The 15,298-nt window shown below is 34.7% G+C and overlaps 1 protein-coding gene across 1 annotated transcript in view; it reads right to left on the reverse strand.

The window, feature by feature from the left end:
* Window positions 1–14,369: 14,369 nt before the first annotated feature.
* Window positions 14,370–15,298, reverse strand: part of LOC110037180 (protein NRT1/ PTR FAMILY 5.7-like) — a 3,387-nt gene continuing 2,458 nt past the window's right edge. Inside the window, exon 4 of the mRNA XM_020741763.1 lies at window positions 14,370–15,286. Within this exon, the coding sequence (XP_020597422.1) occupies window positions 14,599–15,286 (688 nt within the window). The 3' untranslated portion in view covers window positions 14,370–14,598. The remainder of the gene's footprint in view (window positions 15,287–15,298) is intronic.

Genomic DNA, 15,298 nt, shown 5'->3' on the forward strand with positions numbered 1-15,298 from the left:
GTTGGGGCGGGCGGCGGCACTGCTGCGCGGTGCCGCCTTGCAATTTTTTTTTGTTTTGGCGTTTGGTTCGGCAGTCCTACAGCTACTTCCAGCAGTACCAAGCAAAAGCTCCGTACCAGGGTAATAGGCGCGGCCCAGCTTCGTGGACGCTCCCTATCACGCGAAATAGAGAGAAGCCGCGAGCTTCGTCCCTTCCCCTCCTCTTCTCCGACCGGTGATGGTTCATGTTCTTCTTCTCTTCCCTCCCTTCTCCTTCTCTTCTTGTTTTCGTGATCTACTCACAGCAAGGGTAAGAAAATTTTTTCTCACATTCTTTCCTGTTCTTGTAAGGGTTATGCTCCTTAGATCTGGAATTTGGTTTTATTACAAATGTTAGATCTATTGCTGGGTTAAATTATCTGGAATTTGGAGTGCCTTTTGGGGTTATGCTGGTTGTTCGATCATGAAAAATGACCCCCCCCCTGGCCCAATTTTAGCTTTCCTGTTAGATTTGGTGCTGGGTAAAATGGTTTTAAAAGTTCTTTTCTTTGGGGTAATGCTTTGAGTTAGATTTAAAAAAATGATACCGCGTGAACATTTTTTACCATTCCTCTAGTTGCAGGGGAATTTTATTTTATGTTTGTGGTTGCTCTGTAAAGTTAGACTTTGAGGAAAGTTGATATTTGGTACTAATGTGAATGTTGGTGCTTAGTGGGTATGCAACTAGTTGATATTTGGTACTATTGTTAATGTTGGTATTAATCCGAAAAAATGATGCTTTTAATGGGAATATTGGAAGGGTGAAATTCCAATGTCGTTTTTCATTCATGTGATTAATGTGATAATGGAGGAATTAGCATCATGAAGATTGTTGATGGAGGAATTAGCATAATGAAGAAATTTTTGTTTATCACTACTTGTTTCATTATCTATTATTGTCATGTGATTTATTTTGTTGGCTACAAATGATGGCAAGCATAATGAAGGTAATAGTAAATTTGATTGAATTGTTTCCAATACACTAGCATAGTTACATAAAAGTACATATGCAAGTGGGGAATATTTCTTATTAGCTCCCCATATTTGTTTGAGGTGTTGCCGTGTGAACATATTAACATCTTCATCTCCCAAGCTATACACTTCCAAAAATATCCTAGAGATTCCACATTTTGGGAGAAAAACTGATGTTATGTTTGGATTGTTGTGTTGATCCCTTTTACCCTATTCGTGCAGCTACATGGAAAGCATTACTTTACTTTTATAAAAGGGAAGAAAAATAAGTGCTACAATTTCATGATATGCTATATAGCCTATGTATGAAAGTGCCCCAACATTTGTTATTAAGCTCTTACATTTTTGTAAATGTTTACTGTAAGCTATGTATGTTATCTTTTATTGCTAATAAAGAGGTTCGATTCTTCTCCCGTGGATGTAGGTCAATTCGACCGAACCACGTTAATTGTTTTATCCTTTTTCTGATTACTTAACTTGTTTCTTTTTTTACTGTTATGAAATGTTATTTATTATTCCTGTTATTTTCGTAAAAGTTACTAGCAAGTTATTAAATAGTGTCACTATTCTCTTCCAATGTTCATCTTTATCGTAGTAGTAAGATGAATAATAAAAATAAAGAGATTGGTACACCTGCGTTGTGGGAAAAGGACACAAAAATAATATTTTGCGACATTTGCCCAAAAAAATTGAAATGGACAATAGACCTACGAACTTTTTAATAAGGAGTGGTGACAAAATATTATAAAAAATTTCAAGGAACTTAATGGCAGAGAGTACGACAGGCTGTAGCTAAAGAACAAATGAAATCAACTGAAAAAGGATTGAAAGATTTGGAAGGATTTGAAAAGAGGATCTACAAGCTTGGGTTGATATCCGGTCAAACGAACAATTGACGCTCCAGAGGAGTGGTGGACAGACAGACTTGCAGTAAGGAATTTTTCATTCCGTATAATTGATGTCATATTTCGTTTCAGTATAATGGTTTAATGTTTTTCTTCAAGTGGTGCCCAGAGCGAAAAAATTCAAATTCTCCGATTAAGAACCTGAGTTTGAGAAGAAACTGGACTGAATGTTTGGCGGGGTCGTTGCAACAAGAAAATATTCTTGCACTCCAAGCGAGACGGGATTTGGTGGTACCCTTAAAAATGTGGATGTAAGCTTATCCGTTGATTTACCTGATTTCCACAGTCAGGATATCCCCGAAATCCAGTCCACGAATCGTTCGAAGTGTCTTCATGTGGTGAGTAAGAACATGGGTGAGGCATCTTCTATCAGAAACCAAATATCATACTTGATGGACTCTTCCAATGATGCCCCTCATAAAGTTCAAAAACTTACTATTAACGAGGTCGTGAAAATTTTAGAAGATGATCTGGAGATTGCAGAGAATGTAGATCTATTCTACTTTACTGTGGAGTTGTTTCAGGATTCTGTACACACAGATTTTTTTACTGTAATTGCAAAAGAACGATGGGTGGCGTATCTATATCATTTCTATGCCCGTAGGGAGAAATGATGACACATAATCATAATTTGCTATTTAGAGACAATTTGTTATCATTGTTTGTTGATTTAGAAATTCTAATTTGCTTTGAGACATTTTAATTTCATTTGTTGTTGTGTGAAATTATTTTATTTCACTAGAGACAATTTGTTCATATATATTAATATTGCTTGTGTCGTCATTTGGTACGAATTTAATAATTTATGTTCTCACATTTGGGGATACATGTACAGTTTACATCGGCATTTACCCAGAACAAGAACGACAACGAAGGAGAAATGCAGCAATTAACTTGGTTATAGAATATTACAACACATACATTGCACGCTCTCCCTGTTACACATCATCTCATATCGGAGACAAATGGGTAGGAGAAATGTTAACAGGGCATCCAACAAGATTCAACATGTTCCGCATGACACAGGAAGTCTTTAGAGATCTACTAGCAAAACTGAGTGGATCTCATGGCCTCCAAGGGTCATCGAGGACGACTGATCCAGAGGTCTTGACATTGACTCTGTACATATTATCACAGAACGAGTCAGTTTGTAGTGCGATGGAATGCTTCTAACACTAATCAGAGACGATAAGCAGATACTTCTCAGTATGGTTGAATGTTATTGTAAGCCTGTCCAAAAATAACATCAAGCCAACCGATCCAACGTTTGCACAAACTCTGATGGATATTCGGCACGATGCACGTTATATGTCTTTCTTCAAAATACTTATTGAACTTTCTATTGTTCAAAGTTGCCATATCATTTACCAACATAATTAACTGAAGCGATTTGTTTAGGATTTCATTGGTGTAATAGATGGTACACACGTTGATGCATGAGTTCCAAATGATGAGAAAGTTGCATTTATTGGACGCTTCGGAACTCCTACGCAAAATGTCATGGCAGTCTGTGACTTCAACATGTGTTTTACGTTCGTCATGCCTGGTTGGGAGGGTAGCGCGCATGACAACAAATTTTCAAGAGTGCTATGAAGAATCCTCATTACAACTTCCCTCACTCTCCGCCCGGTACGTTGCATACCGTCATCCTTTTGATTTTCCCTTTATATGTTGAACTGAAGGTGAAACACCTGACAAGAAAGTATTATTTGGTGTATGTCGGCTATCCATTGCAGCGAGGGTATCTTAAACCCTTCCCTGACACCAGATACCATATACCGGACTTTGAAAGAGCTAGTAATGTTACGCGAAATAGGAAGGAGATGTTCAACAAAATACATTCCTCTTGAGATGGGTCATAGAGAGGACTTTTGGCGTTTGGAAAAAAATGGGCGATATTACGCGATATGTCAGCTTACCCGTTTCCCAAACAGGTATAAATTGTTATAGTCACGATGGCGCTGCACAACTACATTTTGCAAAATTCATCTCGATTTGATGTTGACTTCAGCAGTGTCGAAGAGAATGAACAGAAAGTGTCTGCTGAAGCATTTGAATACTGCATCGATCGGTCTCTTCCACGAGGGGAGAACGAACATTCCACCATTTGCACGAAGGAGGGGGAAGGTGCAGATGAAATGACGGTCACTCGAGAATAAATTACGAATGCATTCATTGGAGGGTGAATACTGACTTTATAATTTGTGCTAAATACCAGATAGTGCAGATGAAATGACGGCCACTCGAGAACAGATTACGAATGCATTCATTGGAGGGTGAATACCGTCTTTATAATTTGTGCTAAATACCAAATTATTATACTTCATGGTATCAAAATTGTCTATTGGTTCTGTTTGGAAATTGAACAAAATTGTAACTTAAAATATATTTTTTTATGAAAGGAAAGGTTAAACTATTCAGTGCAATGGTATGCATGTAAATGCCACATATATAAATATTCATTGCAGTGTTTTTTTAGTTTGATGGAGCAGGTGCAGCAGGGATGCTTTCCATTTTTGCACTTTTTTCTGAAAGCTCCTTCGTTTTGCATTTTATGGTAGTTTATGTTAATTTGAGTGCACAACAATAAACTGGGATGCTCCATATCAGCAATTTTAGTGCACAGAAATGGTAGTTTCTGCATGTATCATATCTCCAATCATCTTGTCTTTTCATTAAAAAGTCAGTGGTAGAACTGGGATGTTGATTTTGAGTGCACAACAATGAACATTAGAATGATAAACAATATTCAGAACTTGGTACGAAAGGTTACTTTATATGAAAGGTTTGCTTATGGTTTGAACTTGGTACGAAAGGTTAGCTTATGGTTTGAACTTGGTACGAAAGGTTAGCTTATGGTAACTTAGAATGCTACTTTATATTGGTTATCATATGAAAGGTTTGCTTATGGTTTGAACTTGGCTTATGGTTTGAACTTGGTACACGAAAGGTTAGCTTATGGCAGCTCCTTGTTTCCTTTGAAAGGTTCAGCACTTTAGGATAGCTTAAAAATTTTTAAGCAACCAATGTTGCCATTACCAACGAAATCTTAATTCTCCATCATTACTAATAGCATTGCTGGATGTTTAACTCTTGGATATCTATATTTGGATATGATGGCACTATGGAACTTAAATTAGATCATTACTGGTCTTCTTTTTTAAGTCTCTTATTTGAATTTCTAGTAGATACATTTAAAGTATAAGACTTTAAGCTTTTGGGCAAATGATAACTATTTAGCGTTATATGGGATATTACAGAAAATAATGGTAAGCAAAAGCTATTTCATTATCATTATAAAGGCAAAAAAATATGCATTGTACTGCATAGTGCATTTAAGTATTCTATACCATTCTGAGAATGAGACATTACTACTTCTATATAGTTCAATAACCAAAAAAAATTTCATGCGGTGTTTTCACTGGCTATTGCCTTTTTAAATGGGGTCCAAAACTGTCACCATTTGAAGGCTTCCTAAAGTGGTCCAAAAAATTCTACTGCTTATAATTTTCATTATTTTTCTTAAGCGGTCGCTAAAATCAACCGTCTGCAGCCTTTTTTTTTCCTTGCTAAAGTGGTCTTGGAATTCCTTTTGCTGTTTGCAACTCATAATTTTCCACCAGTTGCTATTTTTTCCTGAAGTAGTGCTAGAATTCTTGTCTGCTAGCTCCTAGTTTTTAAGTACGCTTTGTTTATTGTCATCAGTGGGACTTTTCTTTTTTACCTGTAATCAATTATTCAACATGCCTCTCTTTAAACTGGTTTGCAGAAGTCTACCTGATGCGGGGGCTTACCGGGATGTGGTATTGTAGCTATGAAGATCTATTTATTTAAAGTAAATATTGTCGTTGTTGGCTCAATGCTGGTATTAGAAAAGAACTGACAAAATTTCTCTCTAATACTTCAATAAAATTTTATCAGTTGTCGATATAAACTGTTCCAATATTGAGAAACTTTCTCATGCTTTAGATTTTATTGCTCATAGAGTTAAAGATAATTTCCAATCCCATAGATTCAAAGTCTCTACCTGCACAGCTCTTCAACAAATTCAACAAAAGTATGAGGCCTTTTATAGACTTTTGAAATGGTGTCTATTCAACTCAGTGGGTTTGAACTAGAGGTCATTCAATGCACAACAAATAAATCCCTAATCCTTATCAACTTCATTGTCAAGTTTACTTCACCTTAAGAATTCTCTTACCTAGAGTACACAAGGCGTTGTTTTCATGTCCTCTTTGAAACATTAAATTAACTATTAACCAAGCTTAGTATAAAACATTGCTTGTTAGATAACATCTTCCTATTGGAGTTGGACTCGAGGGTTTAAGACTGCTTAGATTCTTACCTCATAGGGAATTAGATACGGAGGATTGATGAGGTTTGAGATGCCACCCTTGGTTTATACTTGAAGAGAGTTTAAAATATGATATGAAAATTTGATGGCTTCACCATCTATCACATGTTGAGAGAGAAATTAGCTACCAAAATCACTCTCCATGTTAATAATCTTTATCCTATATTAGCTTTGGAGATCGGCATTTGATAAACAGTTGACCAATTATTGAAGAAGGAAAATTATGTAGCCGACTAAGATGATCATCCGTTCACACCTATTGTTGAATCTTTCTGAGGGTATAATGTCGAGGATAAGAATGCAAACAGAACTCAAATTTAAATCGGCTCAATACTTCATCTCAGAAGGAGATTTATTTAAGAATTATTCAGCAATAAACCTAAGGTGCCTCTTGTCTCAAGAAGTTAAAGAAATTTTAACAACGATTCATATAAGGTATTGAGTTTGTAGTCACTTCGCATTAGAAAATTTAGTAAAGGTGCTATTGGCTTGCTTTTCAAGATGATGCGATGGATTATCCTAAATACTGCAAAAAAGTGCCACTTACAAGGACATCCGAGAAATTTGAAAGCCTACTAAAAGCATGTCAACATAAACTATTCTATTTTTCACTCAAGGGAGGAGTATGCACCACTTTCAAGGCCCTCCTGATTTTGAACGGTTCACTAGGCCGACAAACTTGAAAAATCGTTTTCAGCTCCTGAAGACTTCATCTTTTCCCCTCTCATTATCGACATTCTTTGAATCTAAAAATTTATTATTATACATGAGAATTGTCATGGTTGTGGTAAGTTCTGTGATGGTTGGAAAGAAAATCAGTATTAATATCTCAGTACTACTTCAGTAAGACCCTATCAAGGGTGAAGCTTCATTGTATAGGCAATATCCTGCCTTTCCTGAAAGTCTTGTTAAATAAGTCCAGTCATGCACCTCTTACTGTCATATAACACAGTCTTTACCCGGTACATCTATTTGTTGTGCAATGTCTTCTTATATGGTAAAAGTTCTGTCAACTCTCAAGTCTGATTCCTTGGCACGGGATCTGTCTTCTCCTTCTTGGCAAGCTCCCACTTGCTCGAATTTTCATCTTGTAAGATTTCTTCACAGTCTTGTGGTTCTCCACCATCTGTCTGTACAAGGTCTGGTTTTCCTGCCTTTGGCGCTATGCAACTTTTCAAGAAATTGATCTTCTTCTGCTTCCTCATAATGCACCTTTGACTCATATGTTCACGCCTGAGTAAACATGTAGTCTTATATAGTGTGTCGGTTTTCTTACCCCGACCCAGTACTAATGCTCCTTTGGTAACTTTCCATGTATTAACTGAGAACACTTTTGAATGACCACCCTCATTGAGATGTCCAACAGAAATGAGGTTTTTCTTTAACTCAGGAACGTGTATGACCTTTTGCAAAGTCCAGCTCTGGTTAGGGAATGCAATATCAATGTCTCTCATCCCCACTACGTTCAGAGCTTTCCATCAGTTAGATATACCTTTTCAAAGTTAACTGAAACATAGTTCCACATTAACTCTGGGTGGGAAGATGTATGAAAGGAAGTCACTGAATTCAGTATCCAGTCATCAACATAACTGTGAACTGCCAATAATAGTGCATCATGTATCTCTTCAGTTACCACATTTGTACTATTATTCTCATTATTCTTAGGATTTCTGCAGTTTTTTTTTATGTGGCCAGTCTTGCCATAATTCCAGCAGGTTGTCTGCTGACCAGACTTTGATTTTGATCTTCCCCTGTTTGAGTTCTTGTCATGTGATCTCCCTCTGTAATCAACATTCAATGTCGAATTTGAACCCGAGGTCTTGCCAGAATCTTTCCTGCGCTCCTCTTCAGCCAATATCAAATCAAAAATATTATTATATTTCAATTTAGATTTACCTGCAGAACTGCTAACCGTCATCCTCATGACTTCCCAGCTATTTGACAATGAAGCCAACAAAATCAGCGCACGTATCTCATCATCAAAATCAATTTCAACAAACGACAATTGATTTGTGATAGTATTGAAATCATTAAGGTGTTGAGCAACAGACACACCTTATGTCATCTTCAAGTTAAATAACTTTTTTATCAAGTGCACCTTGTTATTTACATATGACTTTTCATACATACCTGAAAAAGCCGCCATGAGATATGTAGTAGTTTGTTTCTTAATGACGTTGTGGACAACCGATCTCGACAGGGTTATTCGAATAACCCCCAGAATCTGTCGGTTCAACAGATTTCGTTCCGCCACATCCATCTTTTTCGGTTTCTTTCCCAATAACGGAAGATGAAGTTTCTTCCCAACAAATTATTGTGTTAGACTTAAAACCCAAGGAAAGAAAAATTTTGGGTTTGGATCCTAAGCTTCAGACCATCTGCACAACTTGACGACTAGGCACCAAAATCTGTGCCTAGACGCTGGTTTACCTGAACCGGCTGAAAATCAACTTTTTTGCTATTTAAGCTGAACCCACAACATTGCTGACACTCAAGCTTCTTATTTTTCCTATTTTTCGTGGAAACCAGTCTTAGGGTGCTTCATAGAGCTCAAATCTTCAAGTTTCTTGGCTCAAAAACACCAAATTTTATCTTCTTGAGATTAAATCTACATTTTAGCATAGTTATTTTGTAATTTCACAATGAGTTTTTCATACATTGAGTTGAGACCAAAAATATACAAAAGTATTTGATTTAGTGGTGAAAAATTCATGGATCTAAGCTTTGTTAGCTTGCAGGAAGCATATTTTCTTAAGTTTAAAATTTATTGGAATTTTTCTTCAAATTTATTTTAGATGGATCCTATGATAAAGAGAGAAAGAAGAAAAGAATCCTATGACGGTGCCAAATATGTCATCGTAAATGCACAAATTCGTAACAAATTTGCTTCTTCAAGAAAATTTATTACAGAGTGAAGTTTTTATAGACCTGGTGGAGCTATAGAGAATGTTGTGCCTCATCAATGGAAGAGTTTCTGTTACTTTATTGATGTTTCCATCATCATTGTGGTTCGAGAGTTTTATGTAAATTACGTGAAGCAGATGACGATGAAGTCTTTGTTCGAGGAAGAGGAGTTGAGTTTACTGATGTGAGGATTAATGTGATATATGATTTACCACCTAAGCTTGATTGTTTCTATTCAGAGTTCATTCCATATGATTCAGAGTTGGATCAGATAGTGGTATATTTGACTGATGGGCGTAGAGCCTGGAAGATTCGAAATGATCGTAAGGTAAATTTTTCTTCTTCCAAGCTCAATGCCACTTCGAAGGCATGACATTATTGTATTTTTTCTCGTCTCCTTCCTTTGAATCATTTAAGTGAAGTGACTAGAAAATGAGCTATTTTAAATTATTGTATTCAAGAAAGAAAACTTATAGATGTGACGGGTGCTCTTAAATATGATGCTATTAGTACTTCTACGAGAGCTAGTACAACTTCAGGTCTAAGATTTTCATTTTTGATTTTTACTATTTGTAAAGACTCTAGAGTTAAGTTTGAACATTGAGAAGAGCAGTTGAAGCCACTTAAGCCAATTGGGAAGGCTAATGTTGATGTATATGGACGACCTAGGATCTGTTTAGGGCAGCTGTAGCTTATTGAATAATATGCTGATAAGCTGATTAAAAATAAATTTTCGATAAGCTAGGTGCGGTAGCTATTAAAAATTTTTATTTTTTTTTGGAAAAGCCAGACCTGGAAAAGCCAGACCGCAGCAGAAAGCTGCCATCGCATCTAGACAGGTGCAGTGTGAAAACACAATTTTTATCGTTTAGAAAACACATAAGCTGCCAAAATGCACTTTACCCAAACAGCTCAGGTGCGTTTTCAAAACGCCACCGCACCAAATAAGCTGCCCCAAACGAACCCCTAGAGATAGAGTTCAAGGTGCACCTTCTGCTTCTACTTCTAGGCTTTCTATTTCTAGACCTTCTACTTCCGCTGCTACTGAGCCTCCATCTGGATTCTGGGTTGTGTTGAGTAAAAGATATTTGGAACACCATAATAATTTGTTCTTGATGCAGTGTAGTATGGAAGATATGGAAAACAAATTTGATCATATGATTTATTTTGTTAGAAGGAAAAGTGATTATGATGTTGATTATGATAAGACATTGGTAAATATCATGAATGGAGACCATATAGTTAAATTTCCTACATGCCCTCGATTTACACCTTTTGAAGGCTCGAGATCAATGGATGAAGATATTCCCTTAGATTCTGATGATGATGAAGAAGAAGAAGAGGATTATACTTTATTTTTTATTCTGTAGTAGTTATGATTTTTAGATCTTTCTCATGTTGGACTATTTAAGTATGTTTTATAGCTCTGTACTTTTATTTTCACTGCTACTTTTGTTACATTTTTACTTAGAACTGGATATGTGTTAGATAAGTCTTTTATGTTACAAATTTTCATGATATATCTGTTTTTAATTTAAATTTTCTACTACTTTGCACTTGTTTTTATTAAATGTACCTGTACTATTCTCCTGTTTAGAAATTTCTATTTTTTTTTTCATGCTTATTATAAACTTAATTGTCTTAAACTAATTTAAAATTTAAGTTTGAGGGAATGGATAAAATTTTTAAAACTAAAACTTATTTGTCCTAAGTAAAATATATTTTTAAATTTTATTTTAATATAACTTGTGGTATGTTGAGATAGCTTGAGATAACTATATTTTTTAGTTTATAAGTAATTTTATAAACTTAAGTAAAATTTTTAATAATAAGATTAATTCTGGATTTGAGATATTTAGTATAAGAGTATAAAATTTTACTTTTACTATTTAAAATAAAGAAATTTGTATTTTTTGGAATGTTAAAGATCTTGGCTTTTTATTTAAAAAGAAAGAATTGAGACTTTATAAAAAATCTTTTTCAAGTCTAATACACATTTAATCAAGTAAGGAAATATGAAAAAATTTTAACTTTAAGAAGAGGATGGTGGTGTTCAAAATCATTAAATGCTATCCAGATATAATAATCATGACATGACGAAAAAAAAGAAAAAAGTAAAAAAAGAAGAAAGAAAAAGAAAAGAAAAACAAAAAAGAAAATAAATGTCAGGAGAAACTGGGGAAAATACATAATAAAAAATTAACTTCACTTAAATCATCTTAAAGAAAAGGGACTTAATTACATTTCTAAACTTATTTATGAAATATTAGCTTCCTTACTAGTAAAGTTCTCATGATATTCTTTTACATGTACTTTTTCTAAGTATTTTTAATATGACAATTTATTCTTGAAATAAATAGAAAATCAGAATTCTTAAACTTAATTACTAATATTTTTTACATTCTAATTTTAACCTATGTTATTAAAAATCTTTTTAAAATTTCACTATTGCATTTATAAAACAAAAACTATAGTATTCTTTAAGTCAACTCACTTCCATAAGTTATACTTTTCATATATATAGTAAGAAATGTTACTTTTGGACAAGTAACATTTAAGTTTGTCAGAATTGATCCACCTTAAAATTACCTATTTTTTATTTTTATTTTATGCTCAATTTTTTAAGATTATTTTATAATGAAAGGTAATTTTATGTTTGTGTTTGCAGGCGCAAGAAAATGAGCTTAGAGTAAAAAAGAACAAAAATAAATAAATAAATCAAAATGGGCTAAATTCAAGAAAAATATCAAACCAGTTGAACTAGCGCCTAGGTGTCAGAATCTGACCCCAAGGTGCAAGATGCAAAAAATCGCTGGCGCCTAATTGCCTAGGCTCCACGGTTATCTTCTAGAAGATTCATTGAATGAAACTAAATTTTGAAGAGATGTCTGAAGCAACATTTGGTCATTTTTGAAGCTCTATAAATATATATTAATTCCAAGAGGCTAAGGAGTCGGATCTATAGAGTCTCATAGTGTGTGAGTGTGTTAAGTGTGTGAGAAGTTTTCTTTATGAGTCTTTGTTATTTCTGGAGTTTGTGAGTCTTATACGTGCTGTGGAGTTTGTTGTGAGTCTTATACGTGCTGTTGGAGTCAGAGAAGTTAGAGAACTTCAAATGAGTGCTTGAGAAAACATTTTAGAGAAGTATTTGTATCTTTGTCCTTAAGTTTTGTACTCTGGATTGAAGTTTTATAAATATGTTTTGTTTTGTTATCCCCATGCTTCGTGAGTAGTTTTCTTTTCTTTCTCCTTGCAATATGAAGTAATTAAGTAAGTGATTTTGATTTTGTTTAGAAATTTTTTTATTCCTTAAAATTGTGATGATATTTTTACTGATTCTTCATTTACTTTACAAATTGGCCACTTGTATTGTTAGAACCTGTTGAGGAACTTATAGACCCGAAAGGGCTAAGATTTCTTGACTTGCAAGTATCACATTCTACTTTGGAAAGAGTATTGTTTAAAGGGGGTGTAAATAGATTAGGAGATAAGATTTGATGGGTGCAGAGTTGATGTTTCTAGAATGACAGACTAGATTCTTTAATCAATTTGGTCTAGAGCTTGGAACTAAGGGTGACTGGTAGGTCCTCTAGGGAGGGCACGGTGGGTAATCTAAAAGTGAGAGACTAGAACCTACCCAACACTACTATACATGCCGACATCAACCTTACATTAGCCAATGTTCTTTGCACAATTTGAAACAAACTAAAGAAATAGGTATGCTCCTATTTGTCACAATACTACATTTTAAGTTTCTAAATAAATTTTGAAATCCTACACTGATTATGAATTATTTGCAAGGAGAATGTCTCTTTTCGTCTATTGTCTAAGTTATTACATTTACTTTTATTTACAAATTGTAAAATTTAATAAACTTAATTTTCATATTTAGATAGTTGCTGCAATCTTAAGTAAAGTTTTCTTAAAGTCAAAATTTTTTTATTTCATTTTATTGTTTACTTATTTTCGGCTTCCTCGTAGGATTGTTACTGATGTTCTTGAAAAAAACTATATTACTTGAAACGATATGTATACTTGCGTAGTATCCCTAGTGAGAAAACTATTTCTTTAATCATATTACATTTGTTCTCACTAGTTGCTCTCACTAGTAGTTGCTAAATATAATTTGAGTCAAGTTTTTGGCATATTAAGGAACATAAATATCTGCGTAATTGCTAGTCGGGTCAATAAACATAACTAAATAAGAAATGATATATATAGATATATTAATAGTTATAGAAATTTGTACAATAGGAAGTGAATGTAAAACTATTTTGTTTAAAAAAATTTCCAAGTAATTTTTAAAATATCATAAATGATTTTCTTACACCAAATTTCTAATAAATTATTGTCTACATAAATTTTGAATTAGCATCCGAATATTCAAAAGAACATTTTGTACTTCTTAAAGCATTTAAATAGTTACTTAAAATCTGTGCCCAAAAAAAAAAAAATGAAACTATTTCAAACTAAAATTAGGTTTCTGGGACATAATATTATAAATTGGACAAACATTCTCTAAGGTAGAAGTGTTGAATTTTCCTAAAAATTTTTCAACTGGATCTCTCAACTATGTAGATGCTAAAAGCTAAATAATTTTCTTGGGTTTCTAAATGGTGTAGTTTACATCTACGAATAAGTAAAAATCAACACTTTAATTCCTTCCATGGCTTAGGCAAAACTCTATTACTTCAGTCCAATGATCATACTATATATAACCCTAAATCATAAATAAGAAGAGTCAGAATTCTTCCTTCTTTAACCACGAATGATAATAAGATGCACAAACTTACTGAATATGAGTGCTCAAAGTTATTCACGTTGAGGCTTCTCACGTTAACCTTTTAGAAATCCTACCACAATACTTCCAACAAAAACTATGTTTGCTATTATTAAAGCTAACAGAATTCTCCTCGGGCCAAGTGTTCTTTAAGGAAGAAAGCAACATTTTATATTCTTAAATACTTTACTAAATTTCAATATTATGTAAGTGACATTATCGTCTTATAAATGATCTCCAAAAGAAAAAATTTCTATCCGAGATCATAGGTATCATCATTGGCTTAGCCAAAAAAAAAAAAGAAAAAAAAAAACCCTACTACTTTAACATACAAAAATATACATACATTTTAGTGAAGCCAACTGATTATATTAAGTCAAATATTGAAAATATCCTCAAAATCAATTCAGAAAATTATGACACAAAGTTTCACGCTTCAATTAGCCTTTGACAAAAAATGCATTATGATTGACATCTTACATCATACAGGCTTTCATAAAAAAATACTAAGATTTAGTTCATACCTTAGACCAATAATATATATAAATTCACTAATGAAAACACTTCCTTTCCACCGCCCTCTGGTCCCCCAATCCTTAAATTCATCCGATATAATTATTCATATATATATATATATATATAGATATGGAACATTAATGGAAGAATCAAGGCTCCTCCATTGCTCCTCCGCAATCTATTTCCACTGAACCAGCAGGCACCCCGACCCTCCTCTGCACACTCTTATATGAATATCTTCTCGCCACAAACAGATACACACCCAAGTTGACCCCATTAATCGCAGCCAGCAACCAGTAGAATAAATCCAACCTACTATCGTTCAACTCCTTGGCAAACCAACTGCCCTTCCCCGTCTTCCCCGTCACATGATCAACCAAAGTTATTACAAAACTACTCAAAAAGCTCCCAGCCCCAATCACACTAAGATAAAGCGCAATCCCAATACTCTTCATACTATCCGGCATTTGATCGTAGAAATATTCCTGAAGCCCAACAATGGTGAACCCATCACCCAATCCTAATACCATGAACTGCGGCACTAGCCAGAAGACGCTCATTGACAAGGTCATAGCTTGCTCTGCTTCCGCCACCCGCAATCGCTTCCTCTCTACTATGGCCGCCGTCACCATTCCCACGATCGAGAACGCCATCCCTGTCCCGATCCGCTTCAAAAGGCTAATACCCCGTTCGTTACCGGTGGCTCTTTTCAGGAATGGGACGAGCAGCTTCTCGTAGAAAGCAACTGAAATGATCATTGCAACTGCGCCGAGGGCGTATACAGAGGCGGGGGGGAGTTCAAAAACGGGGGGGGGGCTTCGGGTCGCTGGGCTGCCCCTGTCTTTCGAA

This window comes from Phalaenopsis equestris, unplaced genomic scaffold (genome assembly GCF_001263595.1).
Source record: "Phalaenopsis equestris unplaced genomic scaffold, ASM126359v1 Scaffold216422, whole genome shotgun sequence".
In the NCBI taxonomy this organism is placed as follows: domain Eukaryota; kingdom Viridiplantae; phylum Streptophyta; class Magnoliopsida; order Asparagales; family Orchidaceae; genus Phalaenopsis; species Phalaenopsis equestris.